The sequence below is a fragment of the Prinia subflava genome, chromosome Z (genome assembly GCF_021018805.1).
Source record: "Prinia subflava isolate CZ2003 ecotype Zambia chromosome Z, Cam_Psub_1.2, whole genome shotgun sequence".
Lineage (NCBI taxonomy): Eukaryota > Metazoa > Chordata > Aves > Passeriformes > Cisticolidae > Prinia > Prinia subflava.
The window spans coordinates 22,281,821-22,306,047 of record NC_086283.1 but is presented as its reverse complement, the minus strand read 5'-3'; the positions used below and the strand labels follow the sequence as shown (position 1 = coordinate 22,306,047).

At 54.8% G+C, this 24,227-nt stretch overlaps 1 protein-coding gene across 1 annotated transcript; it reads left to right on the top strand.

Annotated features, from left to right (window-relative positions):
- Window positions 1-3,905: 3,905 nt before the first annotated feature.
- Window positions 3,906-23,444, top strand: NALF2 (NALCN channel auxiliary factor 2). Its single transcript, XM_063422894.1, has 3 exons — window positions 3,906-4,932; window positions 22,385-22,556; window positions 23,038-23,444. Exons 1-3 carry the CDS (start codon window positions 4,165-4,167, stop codon window positions 23,439-23,441), a joined length of 1,344 nt encoding a protein of 447 aa, XP_063278964.1. The 5' UTR covers window positions 3,906-4,164; the 3' UTR covers window positions 23,442-23,444.
- Window positions 23,445-24,227: the final 783 nt, after the last annotated feature.

Below are 24,227 nucleotides of genomic sequence, written 5' to 3'. Positions count from 1 at the left end.
GGTCAAAGGTTGGACTTGATGACCTTGGAAGCCTTTTCCAACCTCAATGATCCCATGATTCTGTGAAAACCAGCCCATGCCCTGCAGACTGGCTGAGAGGCCCCGCCAGCACCCATTGTTTGGGAGCTGAAGCAATTGGAGCCCTTTCCCGAGGAGCCTGGCGGGCCGGGCCGGGCTGTCCCGGGAGGGCCGTATAGCAGCAGGGCTGAACACTGCTGTCATCATTCCACGGATGCCTCCAAACGGGGCCAAGCGGCGCCACACGAGGCCACCAAGGTCGGGAGGGCATGCAGCCAGTCGGGAAAGGGATTTGTGAATGGAAGCTGGAAAGGCAGTCCCAACTGGATGAGAGACCATGTGGTACCCCCTGAAGAGGGGGGTCTTTGGGCCCCCATTTGGAGGCAGCCATCCCCTCACAGCCTGGTGCCAGGAGGGGACAAGGAAGCACTGGCAGGGCACCACTGATGTCTGACACTGGGCACCAAGTGCTTCCCTGCCTTTCTCAGCCTCATTCCAAGAATGTCCAGTATGTCTGCTCCTTCCCAACATTTTGGTCATTAGATCTGATTATCCTTGATTTATTTGCTGTCTGGGGAGCTCTCAGGGCCTCTCCCTCTGTACGAAGCAATGTCAGCTGCATTCTGGTTGCAGCAAAACATCCCAACCTGGGGACATCCCTTGGGAGATTCCCCAAAACCCCAGTGCCCTCCTCAGCTGGGGGTGTCCCTCAACTCCTGCCTGGGATCTGGGGGGCCAGCAGGGCTTGCCAGGACTGTGACCCCATGACAAACAAGGGATGTGATCACAATCCCATAAAAACACATAATCGAAGCCCTTTGCCAAGGCCAGGCCAAGCCTTGGCTGGCACAGTAGGCAGTGAGAAAACACCTTCTGCTGATGGCGACTTCGTCCCTAATTATCCCCATCAAGGATCTGCCTCACAGGTAATCATGGAAACTCCAAATTCCCCAGGGAATCCTCCCAAACATTGAGGCAGAGGCTGGAAGAGCTGCCTCTCTCACCTGAGGAACCAGGACTTGAGTGCCAGACTGTCCATATCTGCTTGGAGTAAGAAAAACATCCACAAACCACATTTGCCTTGGAATACTGACAGTAAAACATCCATACAACATTGCCCTTAGTACACCAGCAGCAGCAGCAGAGGGAGAGAAGCCAGAGGAGGGCTGAGCAAAGCTGTTCTCTCCTGAAGGGTCGTGTGTGAGCTGCTGGTTTTGCAGGGAGTGGGAGGAGCGGATAATGTTCTCCCAGGCAGAGGAAACTCCTGGGTGGAAATAGCGCTGTGCCCTGGAAACGGAGGCGTCAGCAAACAGGGCTGGTGCAGCCTCATCTCAGCAGGTGATGCTGAGCTGGGCACAGGCTCTGTGGTGGATGAACTGCTCCCAACGGGAATGGGAGCAATGAGCTCCCGTCACGGCTCTGTGGGTGCACAAGGGAGCCAAGGTCAGGGACAGACAGTGTTCCTGCACAGCAACTCCCTGGGACACCCACTCCATGCTCTCCCTCCCAGTTTCATTCATCCTCAGGTACACAAGAGGACCAGGAGTGCTTGGCCATGAAGAAAGCTGAGCCCTCAGGCTTGGGAGAAAGCTGAAAAAGAATGGGAATGAGTGAGGCTTTGTGGGGACAGACAGGAAATACGAGAGAAAGGACAGCAGGGCTCAGTGTCCCATAACTAACAGGGTGCACAAGGCTTGGAGGGGCTCTGTTACTGTCTCAGCTCTTCCTAGATCTGGACAGGACAGAACAGTCCTGATCTCCTGCCTGAAGTGCTCCCCCTGAGACATGGAGTAATGGGACAAGGGGCAACGGCTTTAAACTAAAGAGAAGGGAAGTTTAGATGGGATAGTGTGAAGAAATTCTTCCCTGTGAGGGTGATGAAATGGGGAGACCCCAACACAGCTTGCTCAGAGGAGCTGGGGCTGCCCCTGGATCCCTGGAAGTGTCTAAGGTCAGGTTGGACAGGGCCTGGAGCAACCTGGGAGAGTGGGAGGTGTCCCTGTCCATGGCAGGGTGATAGACAAGGTGATGTTTAAAAGTCTCTTCCAACCAAAACCATCCAGTGACTCCTCAAACTCTGGTTTGATCCTGTGTGCACGAGCAGCACAGACAGTCCTGGCAAAAATCCCACCACAGGAACCACAGGCATGCAGGAACAGCACTCTCAGCTATTCCAGCATCTCCTCCCAGTGGGGCCGTGGACATGCTGGAGGAGCAGGAAGGGATGGGGTGGAAGAGCCAGAGGGAAGCAGCCCCTGAGGGAGCCACAGGTGTCTGTGCCACGGCTCAGAAGAGCTGAGCCTCCAGCCTGAGTTGCAGATCCTTATATCACTCCCAGTGATGTTCAACATTTGTTCGTTCCGGCTGTAAAACCTCTCCTGGCTCCGCACCAGGTATTTCCCTCCCTCAGTGCCTCAGCCAGGGCTGAGCCGTTGGAGCGTGAGCAGCTCACATACCGTGGCCTTTGTGACTAATGGCACCAGCTGAGGCAACAGTCCCTCCATGAGAACCCCTTTCTCATGGGGCTTGCTGTCCTCACAGGTTAGGATGATAAATAGGACAAGGATAAAACCTCCAGTGTTTTTCTCTGTGCCTGCAGGATCCTACTCCCCTGAGGAAGCTTGGGTACTAGCACCCCATGGCCTTGAAGGAACTTGTTCACTTTGGGACAGAGCTTGAGGAAAATGCCAGGAATAGGAACTACTGAAGCAATTCCCACAGCCAGGGTAGTGCCCGAGGCTGAGGATTGCCCTGTGGGTGGAGAAGGACCCTCCTCTGTTCCGTGTACACTGGGGTTTCAAGTTCATAAATTTATGGAATCATTTAAGTTAGAGTGGCTCTCAGAGACCATTGAGTTCAACCATCACCCCCAGCACCACCAAGGCCACCATTAATCAATATTCCCAAGTGCCACATCCATGATTTTGACCACTTCCAGGGGCAGTGACTTCACTGCTTCCCTTGGTGTCTGTTTCAATGCCTGATCACTTTTTCAATGGAGAAATATTCCCTAATATCCCACCCAAATCTCCACCAGTGCAATTTATGGCTAATCCTTCTCATCCCGTCCCTGTTTCCTGGGAGCAGACCCTGATTTCCCCCTGGCTGCCCCCTCCTGTCAGGGAGTTGTGCAGAGCCAGAAGGTCCCCCCTGAGCTTCCTTTTCTCCAGGCTGAGCCTCCCCAGCTCCCTCAGCTCCTCTTTATTTTCTGCTCCCAGCGAGCTGATGGTCTCTCAGGGTTTAGCCATGCCAAGAACTCCCTAACAGGGATTTAGGGACACAAATAAGGGATGTCCCTGGAAGCTGCTTTTGCTGTCTGGTGATATCCCTCAGGAATGGAATCATCGGGGGCTCTTTGGTGGGCTGAGGGTGTGTGGGCAGCGAGGGGACACCAGGCTCTGCTCTCAGGGGACAGCACCGTGTGTGTGGCTGCTGCTGGAGCCCCCACGGGCCTGCTCCGCTGGGACCTGTTGACAGCAGGGATGCGACCAGTCCATGAGGGTGAGGATGAGGATTCAAGTGAAGGTTAGGGTTAGTATGAGGATGAGTGTGAATGTGAGTGTGAAGATGATGGCAAACGTGAGGTGAGCATGAGGGTGACCGTGGGGGTGAAGTGGCGGAGAGGATGAGGAAGCGGGTGAGGTTGAGGTGCTGATGAGGGTGCAGGTGACGCTCAGGGTGGGGGTGAGGACGAGGATGAGGCCGAGGGCGGTGCTGCCGCCGGGGCTGGGGGTGGTGTGCGGGTGCGGGGGTGTCCCGGCCCGGCCCGGGCGAGCGGAGCTGTCCTTCAGCACCTCGGAGCGCCGGCCGGGCCGGGCCGTGGCCGTGCCGGTGCCGGCGGAGCGGAGGCAGCGCGCAGGCGCAGCGCTCGCGGCTCCTCAAGGTGTTGGCGGCGCGGCCGAAGATGGCGACAGACTGAGGGCGATGGGGCCGGGCGGCGACGGCGGCGGCGGCGGGCGCGGCGCGGCCCCGGCACCGCGCCGGGGCAAGCGGAAAGCCGAGTGAGGGCGGCCGGGGCATGCCCGGGGCCGGGGCGGGCGGCGGCGGCGGGGCGCGGCGGGGGCGGCGCGGGCATGGCGGCGGCGCGGGGCAGGTGACAGCGGCGGCAGCGCGGCGCTGCCCGCCCGGCGCCCGCGCGCCCCCGGCATGATCCGCGGCGCCTGGATGTCCCCCCGCGGGGGCGCCGCCGGCGGGGCCGTGTGCTGCGCGCCGCGCCGCAGCGACAAGCCGGTGGCCGACCCCGAGCGGGCGCAGAAATGGCGCCTGTCGCTCGCCTCGCTCCTCTTCTTCACCGTGCTCCTCTCCGACCATCTGTGGCTCTGCGCCGGGGCCAAGCTGCGGGCGCGGGAGCGGCCGCGGGGCCGCGGGCCGCGGGCGCTGCTGGCGGCCGAGCCGGCGGACGGCGGCGGCGGCAGCTGCGAGGCCCTGCTGGGCAACCTGAGCCGCGGCCCCGGCGGGCCCTGCCCCGCCGCCCGCGGGGACCTGGACTCGGCGTGCGCCCGGCTGCTCGCCCCGCAGCGCCCGCGGGCCCCCGGCGCGCCCCTGCGCTCGCCCCCCGCCGCTGCCGCCGCCGCCGCCGCGCCCTTCTTCGCCTCGCCCTCGTCCAAAAGGACCTTCCTGCAGGCTTACTTCAGGAACTTCAACCTCTCCTTTTGTGATACTTACACGATCTGGGACCTGCTGCGGGAGATGGCCGGCCCCGACGGCCTGGACTGCAGCCTGGACAACCTGATGGTGGACCTGGTGGTGGCGGCGGCGGGGGCGCTGGGCGGGGAGGCCTGTAGCAGCTGCGTCCAGGCGTACCAGCGGCTGGACCAACACGCTCAGGAAAAATACGAGGAGTTCGACCTCTTGCTGGAGAAGTACTTGCAATCGGAAGAGTACTCGGTCAGATCCTGCCTGACGGACTGCAAGGTACGAGGGCGCGTCCTGGGTGAGCTGAGCCACAGGGGGCTTGGTGGTGTGGGGGAACCGTGGTCTCCCTGCTCTCACACCTACCTGCAGGCTGGGGTCTCCCTCTGCTCCCCAGAACTATCGTGGCAGTAGTGGTGGGACAGGTCTTGAGCCCTTGGGAAGGCTGGGACTGGGTGGTGGGACAGAGAAGGCAAAGCAGGACTTGGCCTGAATGAGCACTCGCACATCCCTTCACACCTGTGCACACACAGGCAGGTCCCGATATCCCATTCCTAACACCCTGCTCCCAACACCTCAGTCCAAGCACCCAACTCATGACACCCCAATCCCAGCACCCCAATCCTGACACCCCAATCCAGACATGCCACCTCAATCCAAGCATCTCACTCCTGACACCCCAGTCCCCACCAGCCTCACTCAGCCCTCTTTCTGTGTGCACCCCTGTGCACGCTGGGGCTGGGCCGGGCCAGGTGCAGGGCCTCTCATCTCTGCCTCAGGCCTGCTGCTGCTCCTGGAACAGCTCAGGGGTCTGCCTTGCTGTCATTAGACCAGCGGTGACCTGAGATGAACTGTGGTGCCAGAGCCCCGTCCCTGTACGTAGCAGCTGTTTTCCAGCTCTTATACCCTTTCTGCCCAGGGAACTGGCCCAGGGGTGCTGGGATGTGCCTCCCACCTTGGTGTTCCCTCCAGTGTCACTGACTGTGCCCAGCCCTGGGGCACAGTCCCTGTTCTGAAAGCCGATGGGTTGGTTGTGTCTCCCAGCATCCGTGGGATCGAGGCTCCGTATGGAGCCATCTCCTCTCCCAGATGAGAGCTGTGGTCAGATCTCCATCAGGCCCCCAGTCCCCAGTGGTTCTGCTGGATGCTCCGTTCTTAGAAATCTGTGGTGCCTCCAACTTCCACCTGCTCCAAGCTGCCTGGCTCACCTGTGCACGCTCTCTCCAGACATTGCCTCTGGGAAGTGCAATGGTCTCCATAAATAAACCTGCTTCCCTTTCTCAGAGCTGTGTCTTGGGGTGTGTGACAGCATCCCTGTCCCCACAGGGATGGTGACAGAGCTTCCTCCCTGGCAGTACGACGGGGTTGGCTGCTCCTCTTCTGCGACAGGAGTTTGGAGGGACACTTGGAGTTGCAGGGCAGCTCTTGAAGTGGCGTTCATGCCCTGGGGAAGTGCGGGAGCAGCACCAAGAGCAGCGCTGGGACACCGAGGTGGCGTCTTTCACCAAGGGCACATTGGTGAGATCCTGGCCACTACTACAAGGGTCTCTTTTGTGAGGAGCTGGGTTTGAGCAGGAGCTTGTGCTTGCGTTCTGGGCCCAGGCCAAGGCAGGTAATTACGGTTTGCTTCCCAAATTACTCCTGTGGTTTCCAAGGCATGTAGTGTTCAGCCTGCTCTGAGTAGGTTGGTCCACTGCTCCACTTCCACAGGGAGTTAGTTTGGTGCTGTCCATTGTGCTGCTCCTGCTTCCAGGGGCCCAGCAGGATGAGGATCTTCCTGTGCCATGTCTGGTGGAGCATAAATGTTCCAACTTCAGGCTTAGCTTCCATCTCTGCTGGGAGACCCAGAGAGACAAGTGAAAGAGGTGAGAAGATAATCATTATGTTGGGACTCCAGTATGTATGGAGTATGTAGAAACAGAGGCATGCTTTGATGAGTCCCCATTAAGTGTCCCTGGGTTTAACATCCTTGATGGGAGCAGGAAATGTGGTGGGGAGATGCAGAGCTGGAGGCAGTGGCAGGACTAGTCCCTCTGAACTGGTTCCGTGTTGCGTCCATGCCTCCTTAGAGCATCTGTGAGCTTCAGCCACACATTCCACAGGCAGTACTTGGGAAGCAACAGGAGGCAGAAGCAGCAGGGACAACCTGTGCACACTCCCCTGGGCCACCCATTGGGATGTTCCCATGGGAGTGCCCGAGTCTGCACGCTCCCACCGGAGCCCTCACAGCTTCCATCCTTTTGGTTGCTCCTGAAAATCAGGCTGCTTTGTTTAAGGCCGTTCACTCCATATTTATGTGTCTTACTCCAGCCTTTCACGTCCATGAGACTCAGCTTTTCTCTCTCAGTGGCTGTTCCCCATCTGTGAATTGAGGCTGATACCAGACCCCTCCAACGTTGTGGTGACAAGCAAGTTTTGGCCTGATTTCGAGTCCTCTGGACTTGAGCGGGGACTGCAGTTACTCATTGCCTTGGAAAAATGTGTCTGGTGGGATTTTTGAAGTGGTTTGAATTTGTAATTCCCATCCAGATGCTGGGTAATACCTGTTTGTGAGGGATGGCAGAGCTATTGCTTGATGGTGATAACATCTGAGAGCAAATAACAGGAAAACAGGAGAGGAGTGGAGGAAAACAGAGTGAAATGTGCAGCTCGGCCAGTGTGAGAGCTCCTGCAGAGCCCTCACAGCAGGATTCTGGCTGCAGGAACTCTGGAGCTGGAGAAATAGGATTTAGATGATAATTCTGGTACACGGGACCATGGGAGCAGGGCTGTGCATGGAGGGTTAGTGCTGCTTCGCATTCGCATCCCTGCCATTCTGTAATAACAGATGGAAATTTGAAGATGAGGAAGCACAACAGCTCCAGCTCACCTGCACAGAGTCTCTCTCTGCAGAGCCACGGATCCCTCTGGAATTTGGTGCCTAAGAAGTGTGGCCCAGTAGACAGCTCACAGGGAGCTCTGTGGCAGCCGAACAACTTCGATGATTTTGGCTCTCTATTCCACCTGATATCAAACAAGAGCAACACCAAATCCCAACTGGAGCTGCCAGTTCCTTCCTATGGCAGCAGGTTTGACCCCGAGCTAAAAGTTTGGAAGCGTGTGAGTGTTGCGGATTGGTTTCAGGAGACACATAATTCCCTGTTAATAAATCATCTTGAGAGCTGCCCTCAGGTTTGGGGAGAAAAGGCAGGTGCTGCCAGGAGGGAAAACAGCATCTCTAGGCATCCCAACCCCAGATCCCTCTGTGCTGGAGATTGGGGAAGACTGGACCCAAGTCTCCCTGGGAGATAGGAATCCCATGAAATGGTGGGGCCTGTGTGTAATTCAGCTGCGGAGATTACTCAGTGCTGTAATACTCTCCCTTTTTATTTTCTGCTAGAGGGGTTGCTCCTGGGCAGATCCCACTTTCTACATATGTTGTTATTCCTGTACAGCACCGTCAACTTCCAAATCACTCCCTGCAAGTGTTTTATTTGTTACTTCTACAACTAGCCCCAGAAATCCCTGTGACTGAGAGACAGTGAACCATGAGGATGCACTTCTGGGGTTTATTGTTTGCTTTTCCCGTGTGGTGGGATTTTGGGGGTCTGGCGCTCACAGGGATGCCCATAGACAGGGGCACTGGCATCTTGCAGACAGGAGGAAAAGAGGGAAGCGGGTCCACAAGGTTCATCCATCTTCTCAAATACATTTTAGCTCAATGCTGTGAGGATCTGCCTGCCAGCTGCTGGGTCATGGTGCTAGGTAGGGATGATGTGGATAAAAGGTGGCAAATGCCTGTGTTTTTCTGAACATAAGAGGGAAAAGTCATTAATTGAGTCAGGAGCAGCTGCCGGCCGCCTCCTTCTCGCCTGTTGCTATGTGACTTGTACCCTTTGTCTCTGCAAGACACAATGAACTTGGTGCACTGAACGGTTGTGGGGACACTTTGGAGCATCCTCCAATGGGGCTTGAGGAGGTAACAGCGGGGGGGACATGGATACTGGACTCGAATATCCATTGGGATATGTGGGGCAGCAGCAGCACCCAAACTGTCAGCCCAGGCTTTGCAGGACTTAGTGCAGGAGGAAGTCGCTGTCCCTCGAAAGCAATGCCCTGAGGGATGCTTGGGGCTCATTTGTGCCTTTTCCCCATCTTTCCAAACAGGGAAAGAGCAGTGTTGCACCAGATGAGAGCTTGGTTTGTGCCAAGGCTGATCTCTGCATGCTGGCCCCCGCCCCAACAGCTCCCAAAAGTTGCCCCTCCCACCAGTCCCAGGGCAAATCAAGATCTATGGGACAAAGCCTGTGGAATTAAAGAGTCATTAGGCTGCAAGAAACAAAGCTGTGATGAAAGAAGGGTTGGCAGGCAGGAGGGGGCGGCAGCAGAGCTGGGCAGGCTGGGCTGGACAGGACCTGTAGCATCTCAGATGTGATTAGATTATCAGGTTTCTCTGTGCACGGGCCCATGGTATGGGATCTGGTCCTGCACCTCTGGTTTTCCCAGTACCCCTGGCAGGGCAGGATTTCATTCCCAAGGCTTTGTTGGTGTTTCTGTGCCGCAGGTGCACAGCGGTGTGGTGAGAAATGAAGGCTGTTCCTGCTCTGGCATCACATCCGGCCCCACCAACAATGGAGCAGGGAGCAAATACCCAGTGCTCAGGTTCAGCACCCTCTGGGGTCCTGTTTTCTGGCTCTTGTTTAACCAGGAATAGGATGAGCAATGAGCATCCCTGCAGAGCATTGCTCCCTGTGGAACATCCTCTGGAAACCCAAGCCCACTGGCACCAGGAGCTTTGGAAACATCATGTCTTGGGGTTATCCCCATGCCAGGGACGACTCTTTGGGGAAACCAAAGCAACATTTTTTACCTTCACAGAAGTAGCTTACATTGAGTTTCTTTGGGCTAGGCTTATCCAAAATGCTGCTCAACCTGGTACAGTCCTGCTCCAAGCCTGGATGGCTCCTTACACGAAGGGAAGGTCTCTTGAGAACTACAGTAAAAGTAGTTTTACCAAAGCCTTGTGCTTTTTTAAGGGAGTAACTTTAACAGTGAGGCTTCCAGAGAGTCTATGGATAGGTTGCAAAGTTGCACCCTGGACCTGGTCTCCAGTGGAGCATTTGGTGCACCAGGAGCAGCAGCACCTGGGAAGGGAGAGGCTGCTCCCACACGCCTGTGTCAGCTCCAGAGCTTCTCCTCCAGAACCAGCCTGGCCAGTGAGGCATTTCATGAGGTGAAAAAAGGTTCCAGAGTGAATTCCGAAGTAATTCCAGCAGAACCAGTCATTTGGCAGCTTGAGCAGAAGCACATGCATGGGCTTAGCCAAGTATGTGGCTCCGTGTTCCCCACCCATTCCATGGAAGCAAAGGGAATTTTTTGTAGCTCTGCACAAAGATGTGATTCAGTTGTATAAAAAATTTGGGCCAAAGGACCAGGGTGGCTTTGGTCTGCAGGTACTGTGGCTGCAGCCTTTGGCACAGCCCAGTTCCGGTGCCTTGTGTCTGGTACATCCTCAATGCTTGAAAACTGAGATCAAGGCTTGGAAAAGGGGAGAAACAAAAATTGAACTGATGGAAGGAGTTTACCCCGTGGAATAAAAGACGTAGAGGTGTCAGGAATGCGCCAGTGGTAGCTGGGACTTGGCAGTACTGCAAGCCAGCCCGGAGTGGGGATGCTGAAATGGTGCTTGCGCAGTCCTGAGCTTTGCTTGGGGTTGAGACATCTCAAGCTGCTTGTGAGTGTGTGGTGGGCTGGAGGCTCAGCCTGCACAGGTGGCGTGGGGTGAAGCAACCTGGGGTGAGGTCAAGGTGTGAACGGGCGCGATTTACCGGGGATCGGGTGGTGTTTGGCTGCTTCCTTAGTGCTGGTCGTCTCTCAGTCCTTGTTGTCTGCCTGTCCTCACCTGTGTCTGTCAGTGGTGCTGCAGGGACAACCACAAGTTTCCCAAGGCAGCAGCAGGTCTCCATGGAGCAGCAGGCAGGTCGGCAAATGGTGCAGGGACAGCAAGGGAGGGTGACATCTGTCTCCATCAAACTGTCACCAGTGGCTCCAAGTGCCATAGGCTTCAGCACTGGTTCCTGCTCCATGTGCTCCCACCTGTGCCTGCTGCCATCAGTGCCAGAGGCAAGCCCAGGTTCTTCTCCATGTGTGCCCATTCCTGGAAGTATGGTGGGCCCAGGAGCTTCACCAGCAGGGTGGGACAAGCTCCTCGGAGATGCCACCTCAGCAGCTGGAGATGGAAAGTATCCACCTGCCCTGTGTGGTGCGGGAAGGCTCTGGGAGTCAGGAGCTCAGCAGCGCGTGCAGTGATATCAGCAGAATGTGAGATCTGGGAAAACAACACGACCCCCAGCCCCCTTGCTGTGCACATCCATTGTCACAGGCTGCCTGTGGTTGTCCAAATCAGGGCTGTCTTGCCACACTGCTTTTCCTACCAGGCAGTGATCCATGCTTCCCATGGACAGAGGGATCTGCTGGTGCCATGCTGACTTCCAGCTCTGCATGCATCCCTGCGAGAGGAGGCAGCACCTTCCATACCAGCACCAGGAGGTGGAAGAGAATGCACAGGTATCTGCTTGAACACAGTTGGACCTGCCCTCACAGTGGGCTTCGCCTGGTCCCTGCCTAAGGACAGGATTCTTTTCCATCAGGAAAGGAGCCGTTTGCACCCAGCGGGGATCACACATGGCCTGGCCTGACCCCGATGCTGGGCAGTGCCAAGGATCACACACAGAGAGGGTTTGGCAAAACATCCCTGTCCCGAGGGATGCCCCACAGGCTTTTTTTTTCTTCTTCCTCTGCCGCGGGCTCCGGAGCTGCCCTCCAGGGTGGGAGGCAGGCAGGCGGCAGAGGCAGGATGTACTTGGCTGCTGGGGGCTATTCCCACTGTCACCGGGATGCCATTAGGATGCGACTCATGCCTGGCTCCACGCAGGAGCTCAGCTCTGCTGTCCTTTGAAGGGCAATGACTCAGGGACAGCAAATCTGTGAATGAGACACGGAGGCTGCCTGGGCAAGAAGTAGCCATCTGTCCACGCTGCTCCATTCCCGTGGGCAGAGCCAGCCAGCAGCTGCCTGCCTGGAATGGCTCTCCTGCTGCAGCTTTGCTCTTCTTCCTGACTTTTCCCTGGGGCCGCTCTCCCAGCCATGCTCCTGGGGTGTCACAGGAAGAGCAGTGCTGCCAGCATTGGCTCCCCCAGATGCTGCCAACGTGGCCATTCTGTTAAAAAAGGAGCATGAAATGGCCCCAGCTGGCAAGGATTTGGTTTTCCAGAGCCCTGCCAATGCCAGGATCCTGGTGTTCCTGGTTCTGGCTGAAGAAGGAAATGCCACCTGCCCTGTTTGTCCTCTTGGGAGTAACAGATACACATGTTTGGCATCTTGGATGGAAATCTTATCCCTGCATGGCAGCGTTGCTGGTGGGTGGAGGCTGGTGGGTGGACAGGAGAGCGAAGGTAGAGCTGGGGAGGGGGCCAGGAAGTGGCTGGGATTGGGGTTTTCCTGGTGAGAGGTGTGCCAGCAGGGACCAGGGAGCCTGCAACACCCTGTGCTCGTAGGCATGAGTCCCAAGCATTCCCCACTGCTGGTGGTTACAGAGGGAGAGGAGGCAAGTGGAATTTTCTTGGAATTCTCTAACAGTTGCAAGTTGGGAAGGAGTGACCAGTGCTAGCAAAGCAGGAGCTGTGCTTCTGTCTTTAGTGTAATGAGTTCAACCTCCTTCAGACCTGGGCATCTCCCTGACCTACTCGTGGTCTTCAGTGTCATATTCCTTGGAGCTGGTTGTCTTCTGTGTCATTTTCAATGGAGCTGGATGTGGAGAGGAGGAATCCACAGGGGTCTCTGTGCAAGGACCAGTTTTCCTGCCATGCTGTTTTTCCTGTTTGTTGTCATTCCTTGCTCTCCCCTTCAAATGAGACTGTCAGGAAGCACCAGGAGCTCTGGGGTGGCAGCCTGGCTCAGAGCATGGTCCTGGGACCATTCTCCAGACACTCCCTGCTCATGGGAATGCAGGGGAAGCACTTCTGCTCTGCGAAGCATAATGAGGGAGAAGGGACAGGGACAGGGACAGCCTCAGCCTGTCCCAGGCTTGCCTTAGGGGAGAGCAGCAGGAATGGGGCTTCCCCGCAGTAGCACATCCCTTGGGATCTGCTGCATGAGGAGCGATGCCAGCCAGGAGCACCTGCCTGCAGCTCACCACAGAGACTGAGAGTGATCCTGGGGCTTTCCTCCCCTGGAAGCGAGCAGGAGATTTCTGCAAGTGATGTTCAGCCAGGGAGAGAAAACCAGAGGCTGCAGCTCTGGGTCTGACATGAGCCACAGCCTGCTGTGTGTCTCCAGCAGTAGGAGCTGCCAGGAGTGCTGATAAGCATCTCATAATCATCTTTGCTTGTATTTAAGTGACCTATGGACACAAGTTGAGGTGGCTGCAAGGCCCAGCATGAGCATGGAAAACTGCACTTCCCTGTGACCATGGAAGGTGCTCAGGAACCAAGATGTTCCTGTCTCCCTGCTGTTTGCTCCCTGGGCAAGATCCTGCTGCTTGCCCATCTCTGTGGGGTGCACATGGATGACATGAGGGACAAGGTTTCTCTTGCTGCCTTATACCCTGTCCCATTCCCACTAAAGCCAAGTGGGACCTCTTGGGATGCTGTGCAAGGGGCTCAAGGAAGAGTACAGGATTGGGTCCTTCCGTAGGCATTGGATGCAAGACAGCCCTGCTGTGACAAGCCCTTGCTGGGCTGGACTTTCACACCAGCCTGAGAACAATTTTCCAACCTCACCACTTCTTTGGAAGGGGGATGAGCAGAGAAACTTCTCCCTCACCCCCATCACTGGTGGGTAATTTATGGCTCATGGCACTGAAGTGTCTAGCCTTTATTTTTTTATATCCTATCTAATGTAACAAGATGTTCTCATTAGCTGTATAAATGTTTAATCCACTTTTGAATCTTGCTAAGCCCCTGGCTGCAGCAGGATCTAATGGGAGTGAATTCCTCAAGCCATCCTAATGGATTGAAGGGACCTCACTTTCCCTCTGTCCCCAGCTCCGTCGTGTTCAGCTTCAGTTTTGCTGAGGTCTTTAATTACTTTTTAAGTCATGGGCTGGTAGGATGGGCTGGTATATGACCCACTGGGGGCTGGCAGGTGAGGGATTGTACAGGATGGAGGGTTAGATGGGATATTGGGAAGAACTTTACTCAGAGTCTGGTGAGGCCCTGGAACTGGAGGCCTGGTCTCCCCTCTTCCACCTTCGGCCACGTGGTGTCACAAGGGCAGAGCCCTCCAGACGCCAATGAGAGCTGCTCTCTCCCTGGCCACCAGCTGTTTGTCCTTGTCTCCTGGTGTCCACCCCGTTCCCATACAAACCTCCACCCTCCATCTGGCCTTGCCTTCCTGACACGCTGCTCTTCTCTTCTCTAAAGCCCAGCCAAGACCCTTTTTGAAAGGAGAGCACAGAGCAGCAGCCTGGATTAACTGTAGCCTTGGAGTGCTGTTTCCTGTGGCCTCATCATGCTCCCAGGCTGAGATCTTGGCATAGGGACTGGCTGTGCCTGGGGTCTGGCAGCAGTGCCCACCATGGCTGGGCCACTGTGTCCCAGAAAGACACTGCCAGGGAATTCCCAGGTAAGTAGAGGAGACACACCCAGGATGTGAGGAGGTAGGACTGAACAGGAGACTGACATCAGGAATGCTGGGATGAGAGCTTGCATCTGTGAGCAGAGCACTGTCACCCCGTGCTCACCTCTCTTGGAGAGAGGATGCATCTACCTTGCGGTGGAGTTTAATAATGAAATGGAAATATTCCATGGGAACTGGGATGTTTTGTAGCAGCGATCTGGGATCGAGAGCCTCCTGCAGTGGGCTGGGGGCTGTAGGAGTGATTGGGCAGGGCTGAGTGGCTGGACGCGGGGGTAACCTCCAGCCACGTCCCAGCCTGCACTGGGAAAAATGGGAGCTGTGGTGGGAGGGGAAGAGCTGCAGACACTGCTGGGCAGGGACATGGAGTGAGCTGTGACATGCATGGAGACAGGCACTGGCTGTGGGAAGCAGGAGGGCCTGGCAGTGTTCATCCAGCCTTCCTGTTCATCCAGCTGTGCCTTTAATTGCTGTGATTAATCAATAGGTATAGGCACAGGGCCATGTTGGGATGCCACGTGCTCTGTCCCCTCAGCGCAGGAGCTGCCAGAGGCGTCCAAAACAAGTCCACAAGCTCTGCTCTTCCAGGGAGTGCTTCCTGCTTTGGTACCATCATGAGCACAAGCCCTTCTTCCTGGATTTGTTCCAAGGGGAGTGTGGCATCTGTTGGAATGAGACCAGGCTTTTCCCTGGGCGCTGCACACAGCAGCCCTTGGTGCCATGAGCAGATGAGCAAAGCCAGGAGGCTGTGACTGTGGTGTCTGTCCCCTGGGAGCGTTCCCAGGGCTGGGAGCTGGCACTGCCACCCCCCAGCCCATCACCTGTGGGTGCTGGGGTTGTGTGTGTGGTTGCAGAGACAGGTTGGGGTGCTGCTTCTCCCACACTTTTCCCACTCCAGTCCTTTCTAAGGCATATGTTGAGTTGCCTGATATTGTGACATAGCGTGGCAGCTGTTACCTGGGCCTTGAGTGTGTCAAGTGTGTGGGGGACCACACTTTAAAGCTATTTTCTCTTAGTTTTGACCAATGAGCTCCTGGGACATTGTGTGTCTCAGACTGGGTTTGAGTGGCTTGGAGGGGGAAATTTGGGTCTTTTCCCTCCAAAAGAAGGCGTGTTCAGACAGTCTCTTTAATCCAAGAACCGAGAATCAAAGCTAAAATGCTTTATTGTTAAATAAAAACTGAAAGCTTTAAACTTTAAAATGATTAGCTGCTTCATGAGGTGATTGAGTGGTGAGTGAGTAGCTCTGACAAGTTGCTTCCAGGTAATTTGGGAGTGACTTCATCACTCAGGTCAAGGAATATGGTCTGGTCCTGTGGGATGTAGGTGGGAAGCCACAGTTTGGGAGCACAGGGAACGTTCCAATGCCCAGGACCTTCCCTGAAGATGAGCCTGGTCAGTGCCAGACCTGGACCCTCCCTGTGCCCGGAACAAAACACAACAAGCAGGATGCAAACTGGTGTCATGGATGGGATGGCTGGCGGAGAACTTCTGGGAAAACCAGCCCTGGAGAGGGGTGCGCTGCAGGGTAATGGAGGGCCTGGAATGGGCATGTGCCAGCCAGCCCAGCAGCTCCGTGTGGTGTTTCATTCCCTGGTTGGAATTCCCACCAGTGCTGTTCCCTACAGCATGCATGCATCCATCCCCATTCCCCCATCCCTATCCATGTCCCAGGCATTCCTGCTGGCAGCCCCCATCCCTGCGCCCACTGCAGCCGTCATTCCGTGCCCTCTGGAGCTGGGTACAATGGGCAGAGGCTCCCCTGGTTGGGAAACGGAGGAGCTGCGGCTCCAGTGCTGTCATCGCCAAGCAAAAGGCAACTTTATATTAAAAATGAAGGGAAAACAATACAAATCCCATAATCCTACCCAGTTGTTGGGGCTTAGGATTGGGTTGGTTGTTTTTCTCCCCCTTCTCCTAACCCAGAGCATGTGAATGTGTCAAGGCAGGGATAACAACTCCAGAACTATGAAAGAAACCAAAAATCAGCTGTTCCAGAGATGATGTTGGAACAGGCCATAGCAAGGAGAATTTTTTAAAAAGCATAAAAAAAGCTGGTTTAAAGCTCCACATTGTTACTGGCCAAGTTAATTGAATACAGTGGTAATTGGACATTGCAGATGTGTTTTGTGACTCCTCCTGGCTAGCCCTGGACCTCAGCATTCCCTTAATCCTCTGCCATCCAGGGGGGCTCTTCTCTCCCCCTGGAGCCTGTCCTGCTTCCCGCGCTGCATCCTGATGTGCCAGAGCTTGGAGAGCTGCCCAAGCGGCTCATTAGCAGTGCTCATTTCCCTGTGTCCAAGATTAATGAGGCACAGCCACTCCAGATGCTCCTCTCAGGCCAGGATGGAAATGTGAGTCCCAGGAACTGCTCTGGGAGGGGAGGGGGCTGCTCCTGCCTGGGCATCTGGCAGGGACAGGCAGGGATTTTTCTTTCCATCCATGCTGGGAGCTGAGTGCACCCCGTGAGAAGAGGGAAAGGAGGAAAGTAATGGTGGCAGAGCCCAGAGTGACCCTCACCTCTGGTCCAGGCACAATCCGAGGTCTCCTTCTGGGGTTATTTTGTAGCGAAAAACTCCCTATTTCCCTCTCTGCCATCCAGTCTGCATCTGTCCTTCAGAGGAGTGGATTTTGGGCTGGGGATGCTGCCCCAACCCCTCCCTTTAATTAAGGAAAAGGATTTGTTACATTTGTACCATTAGCAGGATTTTCCTTGAGGAAACTTCCTGAGCATTGATCCTGTTCAGATGGGAAAACAACAGTTTGTTGTGTTAATTACAACTGGCATTCCCAGTGGGCATCCAAACTATCCCAAGCACTGCATCCTCTGCAGTGGTGGTGTATCCTGAGAATGCTGCTCCATTCCTGCTCCTTGGTTCTCCCAAGATGTAGCTGGGATGGTTCCACATGCAGTGGCAGTGTTTCCAACATACTGGCAGCAACTGGACCAGCCTTGAAGTGGTCAGATTTGTGCAGAAATCTCAAGGACATAGAAAGACTTTGGGAAAGCTTTTTGGTGGGGAATGCTGTCCTAGTACTGACAGGAGACAGAGGGAATAGTGCAGGCAGGAAAAAACTCTCATTTGGCACAGAATTCCCTGTGAAAGCACCGTCCTTCTGACTGCTGCTTCCAGATCCCAATGGAAGTGTGAGCAGACAGGGAGCTGAACTAACTATTGGAAATCAAATTAATTTTGGGATTTTTAATGTCTTTTATTATGAGATTTTTCATCCTATTGGCAAAATTCCTATGCGGACAAATAGCCTGTCCTCCTTCCATATAAATTGGGTGTCTGAAGTTGGCTCCTTTCCTAGGCAGCCAAATTCTGTGTGCTTTCTTGGAGTCATGCAGCCAGGCCTCTAGAGCTAAAAATGTAGGAAGAGGGCACCAAACTGGAGCTATTTTGGAGTTGAGGTCAATTATGTTTATTTGGCCAGGCTGGAGATCTGCCAAAAGCCAAACCAGAATGGCAGGAGCACTGGTTGCAACCTAACCTGCTTCCTGAAGAATCCAGAGAGAGCAAGGATGGAAACCAGGGAGCTTTCCCAGTTTATCTAAGCAAGGAATAAATGTCTCCCTGTCCTGAATTCTCACATGTCCTTTTAACAGCAGAACTAAGGAGGTTGTGTGGGGTAAGCTTGGAGATATCAAAACCTTGAGTATCCTAGGGAATTTGCTCGTTGTCTGTGACATGGATCTCTGTGGGTGAGTGATGGGAAGACTGGGATCTCCTGGAGATCCACCTGTGTCTCTGCCTGATCTCAGTGGAGTGGGAGAGCCCTGTGGGACCAGCACGTCTTTGGATGTCTCTGTTTTTCAGTACACACAGACAGTTTCCATCCTGCAGAGCTGCAGCACCTGGAGGATCTGCCACAAGGGAATGGCAAGGGCTGGCTGGGCTCAGTGCTTCCCTCAGCAAAGGCAGGTGCTCTGGAAAGGGAAGGATGAGTGGAAGGCAGCCAGGCAATCCAAGGTCCAGGTTCTGGATGAGTGCTTCAGCTCTGCCCTCCCTGGTGGTATCACCAGCTCCTTGCAGTCTCTCCATCCATATTTTCATTCAATTCATGGAACATCCCTCTGTGTGACCCCAGCACTCTGCCAGACTTCCCTGATGGGAATCATCACAAATGGGGAATATGTGTGGATCCATGTAGAGCCTGCTTGTGCCAGCTCTGTTTCCACATGAGAGCAGGATGAACCCAAGCAGCTTCCTACAAAGGAAGTCTTCTGTTCCGGCTGCCTTTTCCACCCAAATCTGGAGCTGGGACAGCTCAGGTGACAACCAGAATCCTCTGCCAGAGCACTTAGTGTACCCTCCATGCCGAGCTGCATGTGAGTCTAGGTGGGAGCTGGGATGTGACTGGGATCTGGGAAGGAGTGTGGGAGAGAGTCGGAGCTGGGAAGAAGACTGGCAGGAAATGGGAGTGAGTAAATCAGCCGAGCTCGCCTGAGTTGTGACTAAAGGGGGAGCATGAGATGACATCTGCAAATATTAGAGATGTGTAAACACAGAGCAGGGAGAGGGAATGGTGGAGGGAATGATTGAAGGGAGTGAACTTTTGGATGGAAAAATGTAGGTCAAGTATGAAGGAAAACTTGTAGGCAGTGAGATAAGTGCTGTAAAACAACCTCCTAGGGAAACACGAGGAAGTCCCACTGATGGAGATGTTTATCCTAAGGCAGATGAGGGCTGGAAAAGAGGCTGTGCTGGAGGGATGGATTCAGGGTCTCCATCCCAGATGGGGCTGGGCATACCAGTGATGTCCCTCTAGCTCCTAGTGTGTTCATAATTCCCCTTTGAACTCCAGGCTGGTTGTGGTTTAGTTAATCCATCTGGATTTTAATCCTGAAAACTTCATGGCTTTGGGGGGAATCCACCCACCTGAATTCAGCCAGTTCAAATTCAAGCAGGTCATCCACACCAGCTGTCCAAAATCCTGGATGGTCACCAGAGGAAGGAGAAGCTCATCAAGCTCCTCACTGCCAGATGCTCTGAGGGTCAGGGTGTTCTCAGCACACCCTCTCCTTGTTGCTCTAAAAGCAGCACAAATAATTAAGGTAATTAATAAGGCCTCTCTCTGTTTTGCTCCAGACCACACTGGAGTGTGTCTGGAGCGTGTGGAAACAACAGCGTCATGTCCAGGCAGGGATTTGTTGAGTCTTCAGATTGGAATAAGGATAAATCCTTGTCTTGGTTTGGAAAGACAAGTATCTGTCAGGGAAAACTGGAGTTTCCCTTGGAATGGAAAAACCCCCTCCCTCCAAATCAATACAATTTTGAAATTAGGAGCTTTCAGGCTAAAATATGGGAATAAGAATAACAGTTCTGTACTAAGAATATTAAAAAAATACAAATGCAGTAGTACAAAAAGCCAAACAAGCAAACAAACAAAAGTCTTAGAAAACCCTGACAGAGTCAGAGATGCGACCTGACATCCTGTTGTCAGGGTGTTGGAAGCAGTGCAAATAAGTCTTCCTGGAGTGACAGATGTTATGTGAAGTAGAGATGATCCTGCAGAAAAAAAAAGTCCAATGCTGGCAAGATGGGTCCAGTCATCCTCTGTGACTCCAGTGGAAACAGGCTCCCTTGGTGTTTGGGATTGCTGGTTTTATCCCGGTGGAAAGGCTTTGGCTCCTCCCACTGGGTGGAGCATCTCACAATGGAATGAGGTGATGTTATCAGTCATGTTTGAGGCCTTAAATGGCCCATTCACAGGCCCTAGGACAGGGATGGGTGGAGGAAGAGATAAGAAGGCACTGCCTTATCTGGTGTTATCAGTTGTCCCACTAACAGAGGGCATCTGTCCTCTTTCCACCTCTAGAGTTACAATAGATAAAGAACAATATCTCCCAACCGACTTCAACAGATGAAAATAGAGTACACATTTTTGGTTATGTTTTTCAACCCAAGACAATCCTGAATAAATCCTGGGCAGTCAGTAGGTGCTTTGGAGCCCACTTTACATCCCCTGGTGCTGTGTCCCATCAGTGTAAGGTGTCACTGCCCCCTGAGCTCTCTAACCCTCCTTTATATCCTGTTGAAGTTCCATAGCAGCAGTGACAGGTTCTGCTTTCCCAATGGAGAAAAACTCAGGGTTGCAGAGGGCCATGTGCCGCCCACTCAGGTGTCCTGCTGTGTCCTCCTTGCTGTTCCCATGTCTCCTTGCTCCCGACACTGTCCCCACGGGAGCAGAGGCAATCAGGGAGGGCACGTGTTGCAGTGGGGGTTGTGGTCCCTCTGGAGCATGGCTTCTTCCTCCTCGGCTCTAGGGAATCAGCTCAGGCAGATCATAGAGTCGTGGAATGGTTTGGGTTGGAAGGGACCTTAATCCCATCCCACCTCCTGCTCCAGGGCAGGGACACCTTCCACTATCCCAGGGTGCTCCAAGCCCCATCCAGCCTGGCCCTGAACACTTGCAGCAATGACATGTTCAGGGATGCAGATCCAGACCTCAAAACTCTCCTGCTTGAGTCCTCACACTCTGCAGAGTCATTCCCTCCTCTGGAACTGTTTCACTGTGTCCCAGTAATTAACATCCAACAGGACAAGAGCAAGCACCTGTATTCCCACATCCCAGGGGAAAGTCCTGGCCATGGTACTGCTGTGGGACTGCTCCAAAATGTTTGTTCCATAAATTGTGTCTGGTGCCCATTAAACTTTTTGGAATGAAAGCTTCACCAAAGCTAACACAATTCAGTGAAAATTCTGGATTTCATGATTTGGCATTTTCCAGGAAAAAAAAGGCAAACTAAAATAACTTGCTAAGAATTTCCTAACCAGCTTTAATCCTGAGACACCACTGTGGTCCAAACAAATGATGATAAGGATCTGTGGAAGACATGGGGAAGCAAAGAAGTGATGGGTTTAAAGCCTCCAGAAAGTGAAAATGCAGCTGAAAGGAGGAGCTCGGGGCTTCTCTAAGCATGCCAAGAAGGGAAACTCATTCCCTTTGAACCAGAGGGAATCCTTTCTAGCTGGTTTCAAAGGAAGTTGGTTATGGTCATGGAATGACTGTGGTGCTGTCACTCCTGGCCACATGAGTTCATGGGTGAGCTGGAAGTGCCACAGATTTCTTGCAGCCTGAGGAATGATGCACACCAGGAGAAATGGGAGCTCTCCCTCCCTCTCTGCTACAGCCAGTGGAGACAAACAACTTCCCCCATGTCTGATGCTGGGGAGATAAGGGAAGTTTGGGAATATGGTTGTAACTGAGGCCACCTGGGCTATGCCCAGCTGTCTGTCATAGGCACAAGCACACAGAGGCTGGAAGGGAAGAGGGAAACCCAGGACTGGACAGGCTGGAGAGGCAGGGAATGTGGCACAGCCTTGCAGTCACAGCTGAACCCCCAGGGTGCTCTTCCTTTTGGAAATGTTGCCAAGCACAGCTTGAAGTATCAAGAAGGTGAACAGAGCACATGGAGACACCTGTACCACTGGTATGTCCCAGTGCCAGAACTGGGAAATGAACAAGTTTCCCCCTTGAGCCAGAAGAAATGGCACAGCAGAAGTTCCAGATGTCAAGGAATCAATAATCTCTCCCAAGACCTGGTGCGGGAGGTGAGGAGGGTGTTATTCAGTGGCAGAGAGGGACAAGCATGAGGGCGCAGTGACTGTGTGTGCTGCATGCCAGCTGCTTCTGTCCAGCAGCTTTTCCAGCAGGAGACGTCCAGTAAAGACCAGCCCACGATGTGTTTTGCTGTCCCTTATCCAGAGCTGATGGGGGCCAAGGCACTTTAGAGGACATGAGAATCCGTCCCTTTCCCAGGAGAGCAAGTGGGATGTCTTGGGTATGAGGAGGACGCTCTGGGATGCGTGATAAGCAGTGTTTGAATTTTTGTGTGACAGACCAAGCTCTTGGGTCACTGGTGTTGGCAGAATCTGTCACGGTGCCATGTGGTAATTTCATGCGGTTATTTTTGTGGTGGATTTAACTGGATAGACAAGTTCCACCGTTGTTACACACCAGTGGGTTGTTTGAATCCATCACTGTTCAACAAATGCCCCCAACACACATTTCCCACAAGAGCTGGGGACTCTCCCATCCTCTTTCACACTGCAATGCTCCAGCTGTTCCAGTGCTTGGGAAGTGATGTGTCCCTCTCCATGACTTCCCCCAGGCTGTCTATAAGGCATGGCTGTGCTCCGAGTACTTCAACGTGACCCAGCAGCAGTGCCGGCAGCGGATCCCATGCAAGCAATACTGCCTGGAGGTGCAGACCAGGTGCCCGTTCGTGTTACCGGACAATGACGAGCTGATCTATGGAGGTTTGCCTGGCTTCATCTGTACGGGTAAGGAGGGCCGGGCCCACACCGGGCACAGAGGGTGACGGTGAGCTCTGGGGAATTTCCAAGCCGCTTCCCAAGTTTGGAAGGCTTGTTGGGATGGAGTGGGAGGAGGGGCAGTGTGGAAATGTTGCCTAATGCCAAAACGTGGCCATCCCAAGGGTACAGAATAAAGGGTTAATGGGGACACAGCAACATTTCAGCCCAGGAGGTGAAAGTCCTACCTCTGACTGAAAGCTAAAGCATGGAAGGAGCTGCAGGTGATGGATTAAAGCAGGGTGGGGATGTTGAACTACTGTGAGCAGGATTTGGGGAGCCCTGAGCTCGCCCGGCTGATGTGTGCAGGCTCACAGACGCGCTGGGGCAGTCTTGTGAGGTGTCTGGGTGTCCTGGTTCTCAGGTGTGCCCATCCCACAGTCGGGCAGTCTCTGCAGCCTCATCCTCAGTGTCCCGCTGACCCCTCCTCCTGCTTCCTTCCTTCCCGCAGGGCTGCTGGAGAATCAGCTGCCTGACGAGGAGGCCAAGTGCTGCGAGGTGCAATGGGACTCCTGTGAGCACCCCCCAGACAGCAACGAGGACACATCCACCAAATCCACGGCATCAGAGTCACTCCATTTCCACCGCCACGACCCCCACCTCCATCACCAGAGGCAGAACCACTACCACCTCTACCACCACCACCAGTACCACCAGTACCACCAGCCCCGCTCCCCATCCTTGCTGCCGGTCTCCGCGGGGTCTCGCCTTGGCAGCAGCAGGATCAGACTGTGCGTGCTGGTCCTGGTGCTCCTCCACACCATGGTGTCCTTCTCGAGCGTGCACGGCGGCGCCGGGGGGCTCAGCCTGGAGGCCCCGCCCACCCTGGAAGAGAGCGTGGCACGGGACGAGTGACACAGAGGGCAGAGCCGACCTCCAAGGAGAACGCCAGATCTTTTTCCATAAGGGGGGCACATGCTATTCCTCCAATGGGAGGCACGGGATTGGGGGTGGCGCACACGCACCCCCGCACATCCCCCAAGAGCTGCTCGCGGGGCATCCCCGTGGTGAAGAGTCTCTAACGCGCACAAGGCTGCGGGACCCGGCGCCAGAAGGGTTCGGGCAGGGGCAGCATTCCCGGCCCCGCAGGCGCCGGGTGGGCAGGAATGGCACAGGGGCGGGGGGACCGAAGGGAGGGGTCCCTTGGAATGGAAGGGTGTCCCCATGGGACTGCCGAGTGTCCCCCGTCCGCTGCCGCGAGTGCCTTGGGCGCCCGCGCCTCCCCCGCCCGCGCCGTGCCGAGGTTTGACAGTCGGCCAAGCCCTCGTTCCTTTTCTTCTGGGTCTGTGGATCCCGAGGGAGCAGGCGGAGGGGCAGCACCTCCCAGCACAGCCTGGCCCACTCCTGTCCCAGGGAAAAGCCACCGGCTCGGGGCAGAAGCACCCAGGTGGCACGCAGTGTCCTCAGCGTGGCGCTGCCTCACTGATGGCATTTGGGGACAGGAGTGGGACGCTGTGACACTGCACTGTGGTACCACTCGGGGTTGGTCTCACTGCATACCAGCCTGCTCCTCCAGCCTGGCCTTTCCTGCTCCTCTATGCGAGCAGGAGGAGAGGGAGGAGGCATGGAGCAGGAGGGATGTCCCCAGCATTCCCACATCCCACTTTGCCCAGTGTCCTGATGATTTAGTGTGACCTTTTG

What these genes read in the sequence shown, in the direction of transcription:
- NALF2 (XM_063422894.1), top strand. Translation starts at nt 4,165, where the DNA reads ATGATCCGCGGCGCCTGGATGTCCCCCCGCGGGGGCGCCGCCGGCGGG. An exon ending in CCTGCCTGACGGACTGCAAG is followed by an intron (nt 4,933 to 22,384) that starts GTACGAGGGCGC and finishes GACTTCCCCCAG; the next exon opens with GCTGTCTATAAGGCATGGCT. An exon ending in GCCTGGCTTCATCTGTACGG is followed by an intron (nt 22,557 to 23,037) that starts GTAAGGAGGGCC and finishes TCCTTCCCGCAG; the next exon opens with GGCTGCTGGAGAATCAGCTG.